This window comes from Canis lupus, chromosome 28 (assembly GCF_011100685.1).
Source record: "Canis lupus familiaris isolate Mischka breed German Shepherd chromosome 28, alternate assembly UU_Cfam_GSD_1.0, whole genome shotgun sequence".
NCBI lineage: Eukaryota > Metazoa > Chordata > Mammalia > Carnivora > Canidae > Canis > Canis lupus.
The window spans coordinates 37261867-37275758 of NC_049249.1; the positions used below are offsets into that span (position 1 = coordinate 37261867).

The window sequence follows — 13892 nt, forward strand, 5'->3', positions numbered from 1 at the left end:
CCCTGATTGGAGCCACCTTCGATGTGTAGCTGAAGGAACCTTCAAAATAGAAGAACGTGGAGAAGTCAAGTCAAAAGCTCTTTGCCTATATGATACCTCATGAGAGTCGTGAAGATGTTTGCTTCTCTAAAGAGAGTCTATATATTTATTAAAACTTCCCTCCAAAAATTCACCTGTTTTCCTTCTGGGGATCTTGCCCCGGAAGGATCAAGGTCCTGATCAATGACCAGGTGGGGATCTTAGCAGCCAGTAGTGAGGACCCTGCAGTCCCTTCCTGGCTCCCCCGGTGACTTCCCTGTGGTCTCAAGACCACCTTCTGTCCATCTTTCCTTTCTCTGGAAAGACAAGCCCCATCCTCTGCTGCCCAGACTGACTGAGATGCTGGAAGGCCCAGGCAGGCCAGTGTTTGCCGTCTGTCCACCCAGAAGCCTTTAGGCTCTTGTTCAACGTGTATTTAGAGAAGAGGCCGAACCCACTGTGTTGGGAGAGAAGATGGGAAGGGTGGGAGGCCACACTTGGTCTCCCCTGCGCCCCAGGCCCCTCATACTAGGGCCCAACTGCCAAGCATCACTCAGCCAACAAAGTTCCAGGATCCGCCAGTGACCAGACCCTTTTACTCGAGAGGCAGGTTGGCTGCCGTCTGTTGTTACTCAGACCTTCGGGGTCCGCTCCCCATCTGCTTGTGGACCATCATGCACACAGTTTTCCAAAATCTCTGACAGCTGCCATTGGCTCTGTCTCTTACGTGTCTCCTTGTGGCGTGCCCATCATTGGCGGACAGGACAGGCCCGCGCGGCTGGACCTCCATCCACCCACCACCCAGGCTCCCGGCCTTCCCCCTCCAGGAGCCGCGGGGAGGCAAGAGTCAAATGATCTGCAGCAGCGTTTTAATGAGTTAAGGACCTTAGACAGATAGAAGGCAACAGTCTTCTGAATTTTAGTAAAATTTATATAAAACAATGTCCCCTTTTTAAAGTAAACGTAGCCTGGAGTTTCATCCTTTTTAACTTTCATGGATTACTTTTTTCCTATGTGGCTTATCTGAAGCCCAAAATTCTGGCTTTTCCCCATTTTCATTTCAAAAATAGCTTTAGGGGCGCCGGGGTGGCCCAGTCGAGTGCCCGACTTGTGGTTTTGGCTCAGGTCGTGATCTCAGGGTCGTGGGATCTCTTTCTCTCTACAATAAATAAATAAGCAAATCTTAAAAACAGCAACAAAAATCCAGCTATATTTGGAAATGTTTCTGGGCACAGAAAGTAAATTGAGTAACCTGTCAGATTGTTTTATGTCTTCTTTTAAAATGTTTCTCTTAATTAAATTAATGGAATTAAAAATATATATATATATCATTTTAACATATTCTTGTTTTTTTTTCCAGGAACAGTATGAATTCTGCTACAAAGTGGTACAAGATTTTATTGATATATTTTCTGATTATGCTAATTTCAAATGAAAATTCCTGCCTTAAAATATTTTTTAATTTAATGGTCAGTATATTTTATAAAGATCATGTTAATTTATTTCATAGTTGACATTAATACCCGTCCTAATTTCTTTGTATATATTTTGTTATGCTTTAAAGGCCACCTGCTCTAAAGTCATTAAATCTTAAATACCCCTTTTAAAAACTGGAATAATGTATTAAGGTCAAGTAATATCCCGTAAAATATATTTCTGCTAATATCAGTAAATATTTTAATTTTTGCGTTAGGTCCATCATAGCCTTTGATTTCACACATCCAGCGCCTCTAAATGTTAAAAATCTTAATATGCAACGTGTGCTTACGCAGAAGAGTAAACACAGAGCCCGCTGTTAAAGCGGTCGAGGACTCAAAAATCAGTTAAAAATTCTCTTTTCCTGACGCTGATTTTACAGCCCTGAGCAGAGGCATTTTGTGGAAGGGGAAATGTTCACGAAGATGCACTGTAAAGAGGGAATTCTGTGAAATCCTCCATCTCCTCTCATGTGGCTTATTTTTACATTTTTAAGATCACAGACTTTACAGCCTGAATCCAGGTCTAAAACACAATCGGCGTAGTTGGTGGCTGTAGAGTGACACTTAAACACGCGTTTACTCAAGGTCAGGTCCGCGCTGTCCCGGCTGGAGGAGGGGAGACGCAGTGCTGGTGGCGCGGTTCGCCCACGGCCGTGAGGATACAAAACCCGTTACTGGGCTGTGCTCCCAGGTAGCCACCTGCTGTCTTCTGAGAATGCAACCAATGGCATTTGTCACCCTCGCCTCCCACTCTGCCACCGCCGCCCGGCTGGTCCTGAGCGATCCTAGAGGCTCAACACAAACCACTCCCGGTTCCTAACTTCTGATAAAGCCAAACACCTGGCTCTCACAGCTGCAAGGAGCACACGCTTGGGGAGATGACCACAAGCAGTTACGCTTTAAACTTTCTGAGAAGCATTTTGGTATTAAAAAAAAAAAATCTTATAAAAGCTAAGATTGTTTGTAAGAAAAGTCTTAAAAATCTAGATTTATACAGTTTTTTTTAAAGTCCCAGTCCTCAATATTTAAATGAAAGAAAAAGAGAGAGAACTCCTTACGTCTAAAAGCTAACTTATTTTTGAATAGAAATACTACTGAGATCTCTGACACTGGGTAATAACGATCTCACTGCCAGACAGGATTGATTTGTGGGGCAAAAAGGAAAGGGAGGAAGGATGAATGTAGAAAAGTTTAATTTGTGACAGTGATCTTTCTATGGCCATTAGGTAGCAGATGAGCACAATATATATATATATATATTTAAAAAAAGACACCTGTTCTAACTTACTAAAAGTGTTTAACACGTGCATTTGGGGTACATTTGTTTTTTTTTCTTTGCTTTTTAAAAGAAATAGAAAGGCCTTATTTGCCATTTCCACGAGAAGTGACTGCATCCTCCTATTGCACTGCTCATCCTGTGTCCATTCCTTGTGCACAATGCAAGCCCAGGGCTTGTTCCGTGCTGATAGCAGCCTCACGGTAGTCAAGCCTCTGCTGCCCCTCTGAGCCCCAGCCCCCGGGCGAGAGGAGGTGCCAGCTGGAAGGGCACGAGCACAACGTTGTGACCGCTGCCACCGCCGCCGGCCACATCCCTGGGCTGCACACGCACTGCTGAACGCACCCCTCTCTCCTTCCCGGTACAACGAGACTGCGTGGGGGTCGAGGAAGAAAATGGAGGGGACTTTGCAAGATGCACCACCGGTTGGTCCCATATGTTTTCATGATTAAAATCCCAAGTCTAAAGCCTTCCTTTGACTGAAGGAGAAGAGGGAGAACCAAGCTTTCATTCGGCACCAAACCCTAGAAACTGAGCTCGCTAGTTGTGATGAGGGTGACTAGTATTGTGTCTGAGGGGTCAAAGTCAAAGTCCAGGCCATGGATTTGGGCCCATCCTAGGAGCCCTCATTAGAATCTGTCAGGCCTTTCAGTGGCCTACCTGGGCATCTCTTGGATGGTGATTAAGATCAACCTTTTCAGGGGAACGCGCCCCTGGGAATGCGCCCCATTTGTATGTTCTTCTGTCCCCTGTGGCTACTGCAGGCATCCTGGGACCCCCTGGGGCCCTTCCAGTTCTGGAAACAAAGCAGAAGCCACTATCCCTTGGAGGCACTTGCCTTTCTGAGGGTCTAGGATTTGTAGCCTCATGGCCTCTGCCCAGAACCCCCAGGTCCTGGGCGCCCTCCGTCCCAACAGTCTCTTTGGGCGCTTGGGGACCGGCTACCCTACTGTGCCACCCAGAAAGCTGACCTCTTCTTCCCCCTCAGTCAAAGTAGGTCCGTTGTACATAACAAGCAGTGCCACGCTGGTGGCACTGACGACGCCGACTTCCCTTCACGTTTTCGTATGTTGCATGCGGTTGCATTCAAATGCCAAATAGCGATTAGGAGCCTACCGTTCTGATCGACAAGCTGTACGGTCACTGTGTGACTCACTTTACTGTTTCTCTCCTCGTGCTAGACGAATGAAGAATGCATACCAGTGTTTTAAAAAGTATTTTTATGTGTTTTTAAAAAACTTTTTAAAATGAGCCTGACATGTCTGTTTCAGCGTTCGGAGACATGGCCCATGTTATTTTTAAAAAATGTATGATTACTGATACTTTTGTTTAACTAAGTTGTGTTTAATTTATGTGCGGTCTTTATAATATATGTATGTATTCCCGTTTCAACTATCATGTTTTCTTTTATTACATCTATAATTTGATCTTGCTCTGATTATAATGCCAGTGAATGTTGCTGAATTCTTTGTATATGCAAATTGCAAGATCTAAAACATTCTGATGCAAGGATAAATCTTTACTTTGACTTCCAGCCTGTGTCTCTTTCTTCCACGAAGTCTCTTCATTGCATTCCTGTGCCTTACGTCCTTTTAGACAAGACATTCATTAGGAGGTAGACACTGATTTATATAGACCATTAATTTGGGACTTCTAGAATAGAGCTCAGCCCTGGCATGGAAACAGCCCGGACACCGGGCACAGTGGCCATGGGGTTGGCCCAGCTCCCCGGTGCTCTTCAGAAGGCGTGAGCTGTGTGTGCAGCACAGAGTAAAAACTCGCCCTTCTGGGAGCCTGTGCTCCAATTAGAGTCCAAACTGGACTCTGTGCTCGGAGCCGTGGTTTCTCGGAGTCCCCAAGGAGGAGGACAAAATGCTTCAAGTCCACGGGTGGGTGGAATCAGGAAAGCCTTCCAACATTGCTTGGCCTCCCCAGATCTGAAACCCTGCTAAGCCTCCCTTTTGCACATCCATATGTCTCTGACCATTCCCAAATCTCTCTCTGCGCCCCTGCCACCTGCACCTCCTTCCTGGACCCACACGCCAGCGTCCTCTTTCAGATATTCCAGGCTTGTCATGGAATTTAAACATATGCTTCTTATTGTTGTATTTATTTAATACATGTTATGAGGCTTATTGTATTTGTTAAAATGGATGCTTTCATGACCTTTTATTCCCCTCTCTCCACCCCTCCCACCCCCAAATATCACCTGCTATGAAATGCCCTTTGCTCCTACAGGCCCTTTCGTTGTTGGGTGTTCCTTATGGGTCTGTCTGCATGTCCCTTATCAGCTTTAGGTACAGCAGGATGTGGGGGCAAGGGACTGGAAAAGTGAAGATGCAGACAAGCGGGGCGGGGGAGGTCTGGGAGAGGCGGGGTGGGGGCAAGAATGGGCATCCACCAGCCAACAGGGACCAGGTGACTCAACCAAACAGTCTGACCAAGCCCACAGCCTCAGGGAAGGAAGGTATACCAGGCCAGCCTTGGAGGCACCCCCCTCCTACCACCACAACCACTCCATCAGATGGAAACATTCAAACACAATACCACATGCTAGTGACCTCGGACAGACTGGCAGGTTATAACACCCACCTCCAAGGGAAGTGGAACCTCGCTAGGATTGGATGATGTGGATTAGGGATGTGCCTTTTGGCAGGTTACATGGCATTTCCAAGCACCAGAGGACTCCAGGATGAGATACGTCTGCATGTGAGAGAACTCATGTATGAAAACTAAACATCTTAGAAGTGACGAAACATGTCCCCTGTGTGTTGCCTTTTTGCTCAGCATTCTGTCTTAGTTTCTGGCCACATCCACACTGGCAGCTTCCTTACGTGGCTTTCGAGGGCTGCTCGGTGTTCTCTAAACCTCACAAACTCTGGTGGTCGTTAGCTTATTTCCATTGCCTTGTTGTGTTCCAGGGTCATGACGACAATGCTTGCACACATGCATGTTTGTTCTCATGTGCACAGTACTTCTCTGGGAGAGCTTCCTAGGGGTGGAGTTTCTGGGTCTACACATTTTAATATAAATCATCTTAAATATGAATAGCAACTGCCGAATTGTTCGAAGATGTCCCAACTCATTTGCCACCCGTGGAACAGTGGTGCCTGTTTCCCTACACAGCATGAACCCTGGATAATACCAAACCTTTTAGTTTTTGCAAAACTGACAGGTGAAAAAATCCTGCTTCACTTCAAATTGTATTTCCCTAACTTCCGGGGGGTTGAGCATCTTTTCACACTTTTATTTCTTGTATTTTATCTGTGAATCACTGATTTGTAGTTTTTATCCATCTTCCAAATTGTGTCCCTTGAATTTTCCTCATCGATTTATCGCCATTATTTAATCACATCAACATCAACACCGACCCTCTGTTATTCATGTTATACATATTTTCCTTTAATGCATTAGAGGAGATTGTTGTTGGTGGCTGCTTACCGCCTTGTCCAGGAAGCTTTGGGCCTCACCAGCTTACAGACTGGGTTGAGGAGCACAAGGTTGGTTCTTTCCAGCAGCCAGGTCCTCAGTGTGGCTCTTGCTTGGCAGTACCCGATAAACATACCGAATAGAACTTTAATTCCTATGAAATCATCATGCGGACATGAGGAGGGGCTTTGTGTGCACAAATCACGGGCATTTTGTTCCTTTGTAAAGACCAGCACTCATGAACTCCCAGCTGAATGCCCATGTGCCAGCATGACCCTCGGTGCTAGAGGCCCCATGATGGGGGAGGGATGTGACCATGTCCTGGGGGGCCCGGGCTGTCCGCACAGTAAGAATCGGGGAACTGTGGCTGGATTACCAGATCTGTGTCCTCATCCAGAGGAAGCTCCTGGAAAGCCCAGCTAATGCTAGTATCCCAGTCACGTATCTCAACTCATTTTTAGTGAAGAGGTGGACGTTGTTTCCACAGTTGACATCTGTGATGTAGTCTATCCGTGCCAACTCGGGACACCTCACCCTGGTTCAGTGCCAGGCAACTGAGGCCCAGGCCCCCCGTCTTGATTGATGTGTAGGATTGAGGGGGGCCTCCCCTTCCTTTCTTCCTCAGCCCCTCCAGGTAGTGGTAAATTCCAGACACACCCAGACATCTGACCACCCTTCTCTACCTTCTGATAGAATGTCTTCCCCAGGACAAGCCCACTCACCACCAGCTCCCACCCCCCAGGACTCGGCTGCACACCCCCTCCCAGGACCTAGGACATCGTACTCAGGTGGCCAGAGAAAAGACTGAGCCACATGGATTTTCTTGGCCTTGTCTGGCAGCTGTGGGTGGAATCCTTGTCCTGGACCCACTGCTTCTGTTCAGACTGGTGAGACGTGACCAGGGGTTCCTGGAGTGCCCGTGTCTAAATATGGGGCCGCTCCCGCAGAGCTACTGTGAGGGCTCAGGGGCCGGGACCCAAGTCTTGGTCTCAGCACGTCAGGCTTGTAGAGACGCAGCCCAGCTGGCAAGGCAGGCCCTCAGCCCTGGTCTGTGCGCCCCCTCTCAGCTCGTGGTCCTGCCTTCTTTACCTCAGAGCCTCCTTTAATGAAAGTCCTGTGGGTTTTAAAATCTCACTTCCCAGACATCCATCTGGGCACCTCGTCTGCTCGCAGTCCCTGATCTGCCCTTTGTGGGAGGACAAGGCTTAGTCTTGCAGAGGAGGCAGGCTGTCGGGCAGGGCTCCAGTGTCCCCAGAGCTGCACGCCTTGCGTGAGCAGGATGACTACAGAACAAGGAATGGGGACCCGAGCCAGCCCGGGAAATGGGCGACCCAGGCTTCCTTAAGGAGCCTCCCCAGAACCAGGTTTGGGGCTGGAGGGAATCACCTGTGAGTCTGGGAGGAGAAGAGGGAGGGTCCTAGGCAGAGAAACGTGCAGTGTGTGTGTGTGTGTGTGTTAGTGTGAGTGTACATGTGTGTGTGAGCATGTGTTAGTATGAGTGTGTGGAGTGTTAGTATGAGTGTCTATGTGTATGAGTGTGTGTAGGAGTGCATGTTAGTATGAGTGTGTAGGAGTGTGTCAGTATGAGTGTGTGGTTAGTATGAGCATGTATGTGTATGGGTGTGTGTAGGAGTGCGCGTTAGTATGACTGTGTGTATAGGAGCATGTGTTAGTATGAGTGTGTGGAGTGTATGAGCATGCATGTGTATGAGTGTGTGTAGGAGTGCGTTAGTATGACTGTGTGTGTAGGAGCATGTGTTAGCATGACTGTGTGTAGGAGTGCCTGTTAATGTGTGCGTGTGTGTGTGTAGGAGCATGTGTTAGTATTAATGTGTGGAGTGTTAGTATGAATGTACATGTGTGTAGGAGTGCATGTTAGTATGACTATGTGTGGGAGCATGTTAGTATGAGTGTGTGGAGTTAGTATGAGCGTCTATGTGTATGTGTGTGTAGGAGTGCGTGTTAGTATGATTGTGTGTGTGGGAGCATGTGTTAGTATGAGTATGTGGAGTGTTAGTATGAGCACACGTGTATCAGTGTGTGTGTGTAGGAGTGCATGTTAGCATGTGTGTGTGTGTGTGTAGGAACATGTGTTAGTATGAGTGTGTGGAGTCTTAATTGAGTGTGTATGTGTAGGAGTGCATTAGTATGACTGTGTGTGGGAGCATGTGTTAGTATGAGTATGTGGAGTGTTAGTATGAGCATGTATAAGTGTGTATGTAGGAGTGCATGTTAGTATGAGTGTGTGTAGGAGCATATGCTAGTATGAGTGTGTGGAGTATATGAGCATGCATGTGTAGGAGTGTGTGTAGGAGCGCGTTAGTAGGACTGTGTAGGAGCACATGTTAGCATGACTGTGTAGGAGCGCATGTTAGTATGTGTGTGTGTGTGTGATCATGTGTCAGTATGAGTATGTGGAGTGTATGAGCATGTGTGTGTAGGAGCGCGTTAGTATGACTGTGTGTAGGAGCATGTGTTAGCATGACTGTGTGTAGGAGTGCCTGTTAGTATGTGTGTGCATGGGTGTAGGAGCAGGTGTTAGTATTAATGTGTGGAGTGTTAGTATGAGCGTGCATGTGTGTAGGAGTGCGTGTTAGTATGTGTGTGTTTGAGTGTGTGTAGGAGCAAGTCTTTGGAATCTGAGGCCCGGAGAAGTCCCCAGTCCCCACAGCAGGGGGGTCTACGTTGCTCCCACTGTCCTCTGACACTAGGTTGGCCTAGCTGGTTCTTACCGGCTGATGCTCCCCTAACGCTTGTGAAACATGCGTCCCGTGGACACATTTTATCAACCACTTGTTCGAATGAACTTCTCTAATCCGGTGCCTGCAGCCCCTAAAATGAAAACCAGGCTACGATGCTCTGGACATACTGCGCACTTACGAAGGTGAGGAAATACGCGGACTTATTGAGATTTTTGGTTGGAACGGAACCCTAAAGGGTTTCTTAATTAACCAGTATGCCCCATTCCCCAGGCATGTGGCTAATTGAAATTTTTCTATATGCAAGGTTCATAATTACTACTAAATCCGAAGTGTTGGCAGAACAACTTAATCATAGAAAAATCCCATTATTTTACCTTTTCTTGTACTTTGCCACCACAGCACCATGTCTCACACCTTTAAACAAAGTGCCTTCTCTCATTAGGGCCGCACTTCCTAAACTACTCCCCTTTTTTCTGCTCCCCAGGATCCCACCCCGTCTGGTCCAGCTCAACCACCACCCGCCCTGTGGAACCTCCAGGCGTCCCCTCCCAGCCGCACCCCTGCGCCCCCCCAGCGCTCTTCTCCTTGGCCTTAGACCCCGTGCCAGGAGCCTCTACCGCTGCCCCAGACGTGCCTGGATTCACGCATTCATCCAGCAAATGTCTTTTATTCCGTGCACATGGCCCCATGCCAGACACGATAGCAGAATGGACGGACAGGGACAGTGTCGGGGACAGCGACCCTCTCCGCTCTCTGGTCTCCATCCCCGCGTCAAGCTGCCCAGACGGGTGAGCGGGGAGGACTCAGTGCTCTGCTTCCTAGTTCAGGTAACACGGAAAGGGGGATGGGACGAAGTGGACGCAGAGGTAGGGAGGCCCGGTGGGGCGCTGTCTGGGTGGGAGACCTGAGGGGACACGGCTGTCCTTCGGGAGGGGGGCTTGTGTTGGTTCCTGAATAAGGTGGGAGCTGGGGGGGAAGGCGGCTGCCAGGCGCAGTCAGGGAAAGCACAGGCCAGGGGCAGATCCAGGAGAAAGCTTGGAACAGGGAAGAGGAAAGCTCGAGAAGCTGCGAGAGCTGCGGCTGTTCGGAGACGAGTGGCTCCCCGGTCGGTGCTGTCCCAGGGCAGCCACGCTGCAGCGGAAGAGGCCGGCGGCCCGTCAGATCCTCATCGGTGACCCCGACACCCTGCGGCCGGGCCACCCCTGGACTCCCTTCCGTGCTAAGGATCCTGAGGACGGGCTGCCCGGTGCAGAGGACCAAACGCGTCCCCGTCGCGATGAGCCTGTTCATCTGCCCCTTCGTACTGTCTCCTGAGTGCCTGCCCGGGGCCAGGGACACAGGGACAGGAGCCCCGGCTCCACAGTCTGGCGGGGACACAGAGCAACAGAGAGCATGTACGGCGCGACGTGGCAAGTGCTGGCGTGGGCGACAGGGACGGGCTTCGGGCCAGGAGCTTCGTGGCTTGGTTCTGCCAAAGCAAAGGCCATTTCTGGGTCCCCACCCCCTGCCCGCCCCGACCCAAGGTCTACATCTTCCTCACGGTCTCAGGTCGGCAGATCTTTCTCAACAGACCATCCTGGGACAACACTCTAAGCCTTCTTTCCTTAAACACTCAGCATTATTTACAGAATTCCCTTTTAAATGTACCCAAATATTGTACTAGAATATATCACTAAACTGAACTTATTAGTTTCTGTTCTCCCTGTTCAGGTTCTTAGCTAAATATCTTCATCGTCCCGACGACGTCGGGTTCTTAATCTCTTGGGGCGCGCGTGGTCATTATCCTGTTTGGAAAGAAAAATGGGACTCTTAAGTAATTGAGACAAATAAAATTTTTTTTTTTTGTAAACAACTCTGTGCAAACACCCCAAATCCTTACTAGATGTGATGCAGAACTTCCATTTTAGGAAATTAATTTTAAGGTTGGATAGTTCTTTTGAGATGTATCCTGGGAAAGTTGCTTTCGTTCTTTAAGATGTTTTGTTTTTACTACTTGGTTTTTAAAATTTAAATAGGAAACTTTGTAACTTATCCCTAATAATGAAGGTAATGAAAAAGGAAACTTCTCCACAAATATATGCATTTTTTCCCCCACTAATTAAAAAGTACCATTCAAAAAAGTTAATTCAAACATATACACAGGACAAGAGCTCTCGGGTCTCCTAAAGAATCTCTGCGTATGACGCGGACAGTCTCTCCGCACCGGGTGTGACCTATGACCTCCCGCTGCGGCATCTGCTCCAAGGAGCTGAGGGAGGCTCACCCCTCAGGACAATTAGATAACACAACAGACCACCTGCCTTCTCAGAGCTGGTGGGGCATCTGCTCCTACTTTACACCAACCCCGTAGCCCATCAGACAAGGACAAGATGGACTGTCATGCTGGGGATTCTTCGGAGGCCAACCCCACCAGCGACCTCACCAAGGAATCTTTAACCCGCTATTGACGGGAGGGATGGGTCAGGAAGACAAAACACAAAAATCTAAAAAAAAAAAAAAATCGAAGGCCGAGTTTGAAAGCAAATGACCTGAAATCCCTGAATATCGATGGGAGGTGTCACCTACTACAGTGCAGATGGCCTTCCGATGATCCAAAGATCGGGAGAAGGCCAAGCTGGTGACCCCCACGCAGAGGACAACAGAATGGGCACCTCACACGCTATAAAGGGCGGAGTGGGATACGCTCTGTTTTCTCCGACCACCGTCACCTGCTCTGTCCCTGCACCCTCAGGCTCAAAGGGGCGGCAGGGCCACCCAATGACACTCCAGATGGGGATGTATGCCAGTGCCATCACCATCATTCCAGCACGAGGTAAACATATTTCTACCTTTGCAGCAGGCACCGGACCAGGTCAAGCAGTAAGCTGCCCCGTGTACGTGAGAGCAGTGGCCCCAGCGCTGGCCTCTAGTCTCGAGACGCATGCCAAGTAACTTACGGCCCTCCCAAACTCGGAGCTGCTGAACCCCCTTCTTTTAAACTAACAAAATAGGGGCACCTGGGAGCTCCGCTGGTGAAACGTCTGCCTTCAGCTCAGGTCATGATCGCGGGGTCCTGGGATCGAGCCCCGCATCAGGCTCCCTGCTCCTTCGAGGGCCTGCTTCTCCCTCTCCCTCTGCTGCTCCCCCTACTCATGCTCTCTTTCTCACTCCTTAATAAATAAATGTATCTTTTAAATAAACAGATAAAATACTGAAAAAAAATTTCAAGTATTTCAAAATAATGAAAAAAAAAAATCAAGTATTCCCCAGAAGGACACCGACTGAATTTAATCATGTGTCTTGGATTTACTCAGGGGACAGACGGCTCCTGTCCTGCCAGAGGTGACGCCACATGAGCAGGCACTGAGGACCGCTGGCCTTATGGACACTCTTGACTTTCCTCCGTCCCAGCTTCTAAAGGAACTCCCGCCGAACCCAGACAGGAGAGGCCCACCTTTCCGCTTTAGTAAGTTTTGCCGAGCTAACGGGGAAACTGGAGACATCTATCTGGAATTTTCGTCCTGGGCATGTTGTAAAGCAGTCAGGAAGTACTGACCACATCAGCTCCTTGCTTGTCCTGAATGGCGTTTTCATGATGTCAGTTTTCTATTTGAAGTGGGATTCCTGAGACAGGTACAGCTAAACACAGCTAGGACCTGCCTCGTGGTTTAGACACATGCTTCCTACACCGGTGCCACTAGGAGCTGCCAGCGTGCTCCACGTCGTGTTTTGCTTTTGCACATGGGGCAAAAATTATATTGAGATGCTCTATGCTCATTAAAAAAAGAAAGAAAGAAAAAGAAAGCAAGAAAGCAAGAAAGAAAGGAAGAGAGGAAGAGAGGAAGGAAGAAAGAAAAACTGTCAATTACTTGCCTCTTTTGTATTTTCGGCACATCTCTTGGCACTCCGAGTTACTCTGGGACAGGGTTCGCTCTCCAAAGCATTTCCTCCAGGAGGGTCTGTGATTTTTCTGGATCTCAAACGCTTCGGGGCGGAAGGCTGCCTCACGTCTTCCTCTTGCTCCTTCACGAGAGCACCCCCTCTTCTCTCCCCTTGCTTCTCCTCTGCTACATCGGGCGAGGGCATCTTACTCGGCCTCGCAGATCGCAGACACATTCTACTTTCACGGGGGGCTTTGCCCCCAGAAGCAGAACTCTTGGCTTCTGGGCTTTGTGGCTTCGTCTCTTGGGAGGTCTTCAGGGGCTTCTTGTCACTTCTCTTTGTTTTCATTTTCTCTGCTGCGGCTGCTGCTGTAACAGGCTCGGGTCTTTGCTCTTCCACTTCCATTTTATTGGGGCGTCTAGAGCGCAGGGACCTTCCCTAAAAATTTCAAGACACCCGCAGCATGCCAATCATGAGTAATACAGTTCTCACAATTCGACACGGACAGAGAGACGCACACAATCCAAGGGAACTTAAAAGAATTCGCCTGAAAAGTTTACAGTTGTTTTCTAAGGTGCCTGGAATCACTTTGCTCCAGGGAGAAATCCTCCCTACTGCTCAACCGTGAATAAGGCATGCGGTCTACACCTTATCACCACATCTGAGTGTCATAGGTGTCAAATCGGATTACAACACACATATAAAGGGCACTCTAGAAAAATGCCCCCTTTTCAGGCAGTAAATGACTTCCTAATCCTTTACCAATCATTGCTGGAGCAGGACAGGAGAACTGGGATTTCTGGAACTGGATTTACCAACTTCTCTACGTGTAGGAGGAACCCTCTCTACCTCACCAGCCCAGCAGGTAGACCGTTCTCAGGACACAAACCCCCACACAGATTGTTCTAACCCCATGAAGACTGATGCAGATCCCACTCCGGCCCAGTGCTCCTGCTGGTGGGGCCTGGAACCACACAGGACTAAGCTCCCACCTGTTCTCGGGCCCTTTCCCACCCCTGCAGACGAGGAGAACTCAATCAGTTCCTGAGAAACTATGGTCAAAATGCGTAGTAGCCATTTTGACTACTTATTTTCCCCAGACTAGTCTCTCTACAAATCCCAAAATGA

At 48.7% G+C, this 13892-nt stretch overlaps 2 protein-coding genes across 8 annotated transcripts in view; one reads left to right on the top strand and one right to left on the bottom strand.

Annotated features, from left to right (window-relative positions):
- PTPRE (protein tyrosine phosphatase receptor type E) overlaps positions 1-4306 on the top strand; it is a 143360-nt gene extending 139054 nt beyond the window's left edge. For all 7 annotated transcript variants that reach the window (XM_038579114.1, XM_038579112.1, XM_038579111.1 and 4 more), the window contains one exon: positions 1379-4306. In XM_038579114.1, coding sequence (XP_038435042.1) covers positions 1379-1453 — 75 coding nt within the window. In that variant the 3' untranslated portion in view covers positions 1454-4306. The remainder of the gene's footprint in view (positions 1-1378) is intronic.
- A 5244-nt stretch (positions 4307-9550) lies between these two features.
- The window catches only part of MKI67 (marker of proliferation Ki-67), a 29209-nt gene continuing 24867 nt past the window's right edge, over positions 9551-13892 (bottom strand). The window contains exons 14-15 of the mRNA XM_038579118.1: positions 12756-13202; positions 9551-10687 (exon numbers count right to left, since the gene is read on the bottom strand). Of these exons, the coding sequence (XP_038435046.1) occupies positions 10622-10687; positions 12756-13202 (513 nt within the window). The 3' untranslated portion in view covers positions 9551-10621. The remainder of the gene's footprint in view (positions 10688-12755; positions 13203-13892) is intronic.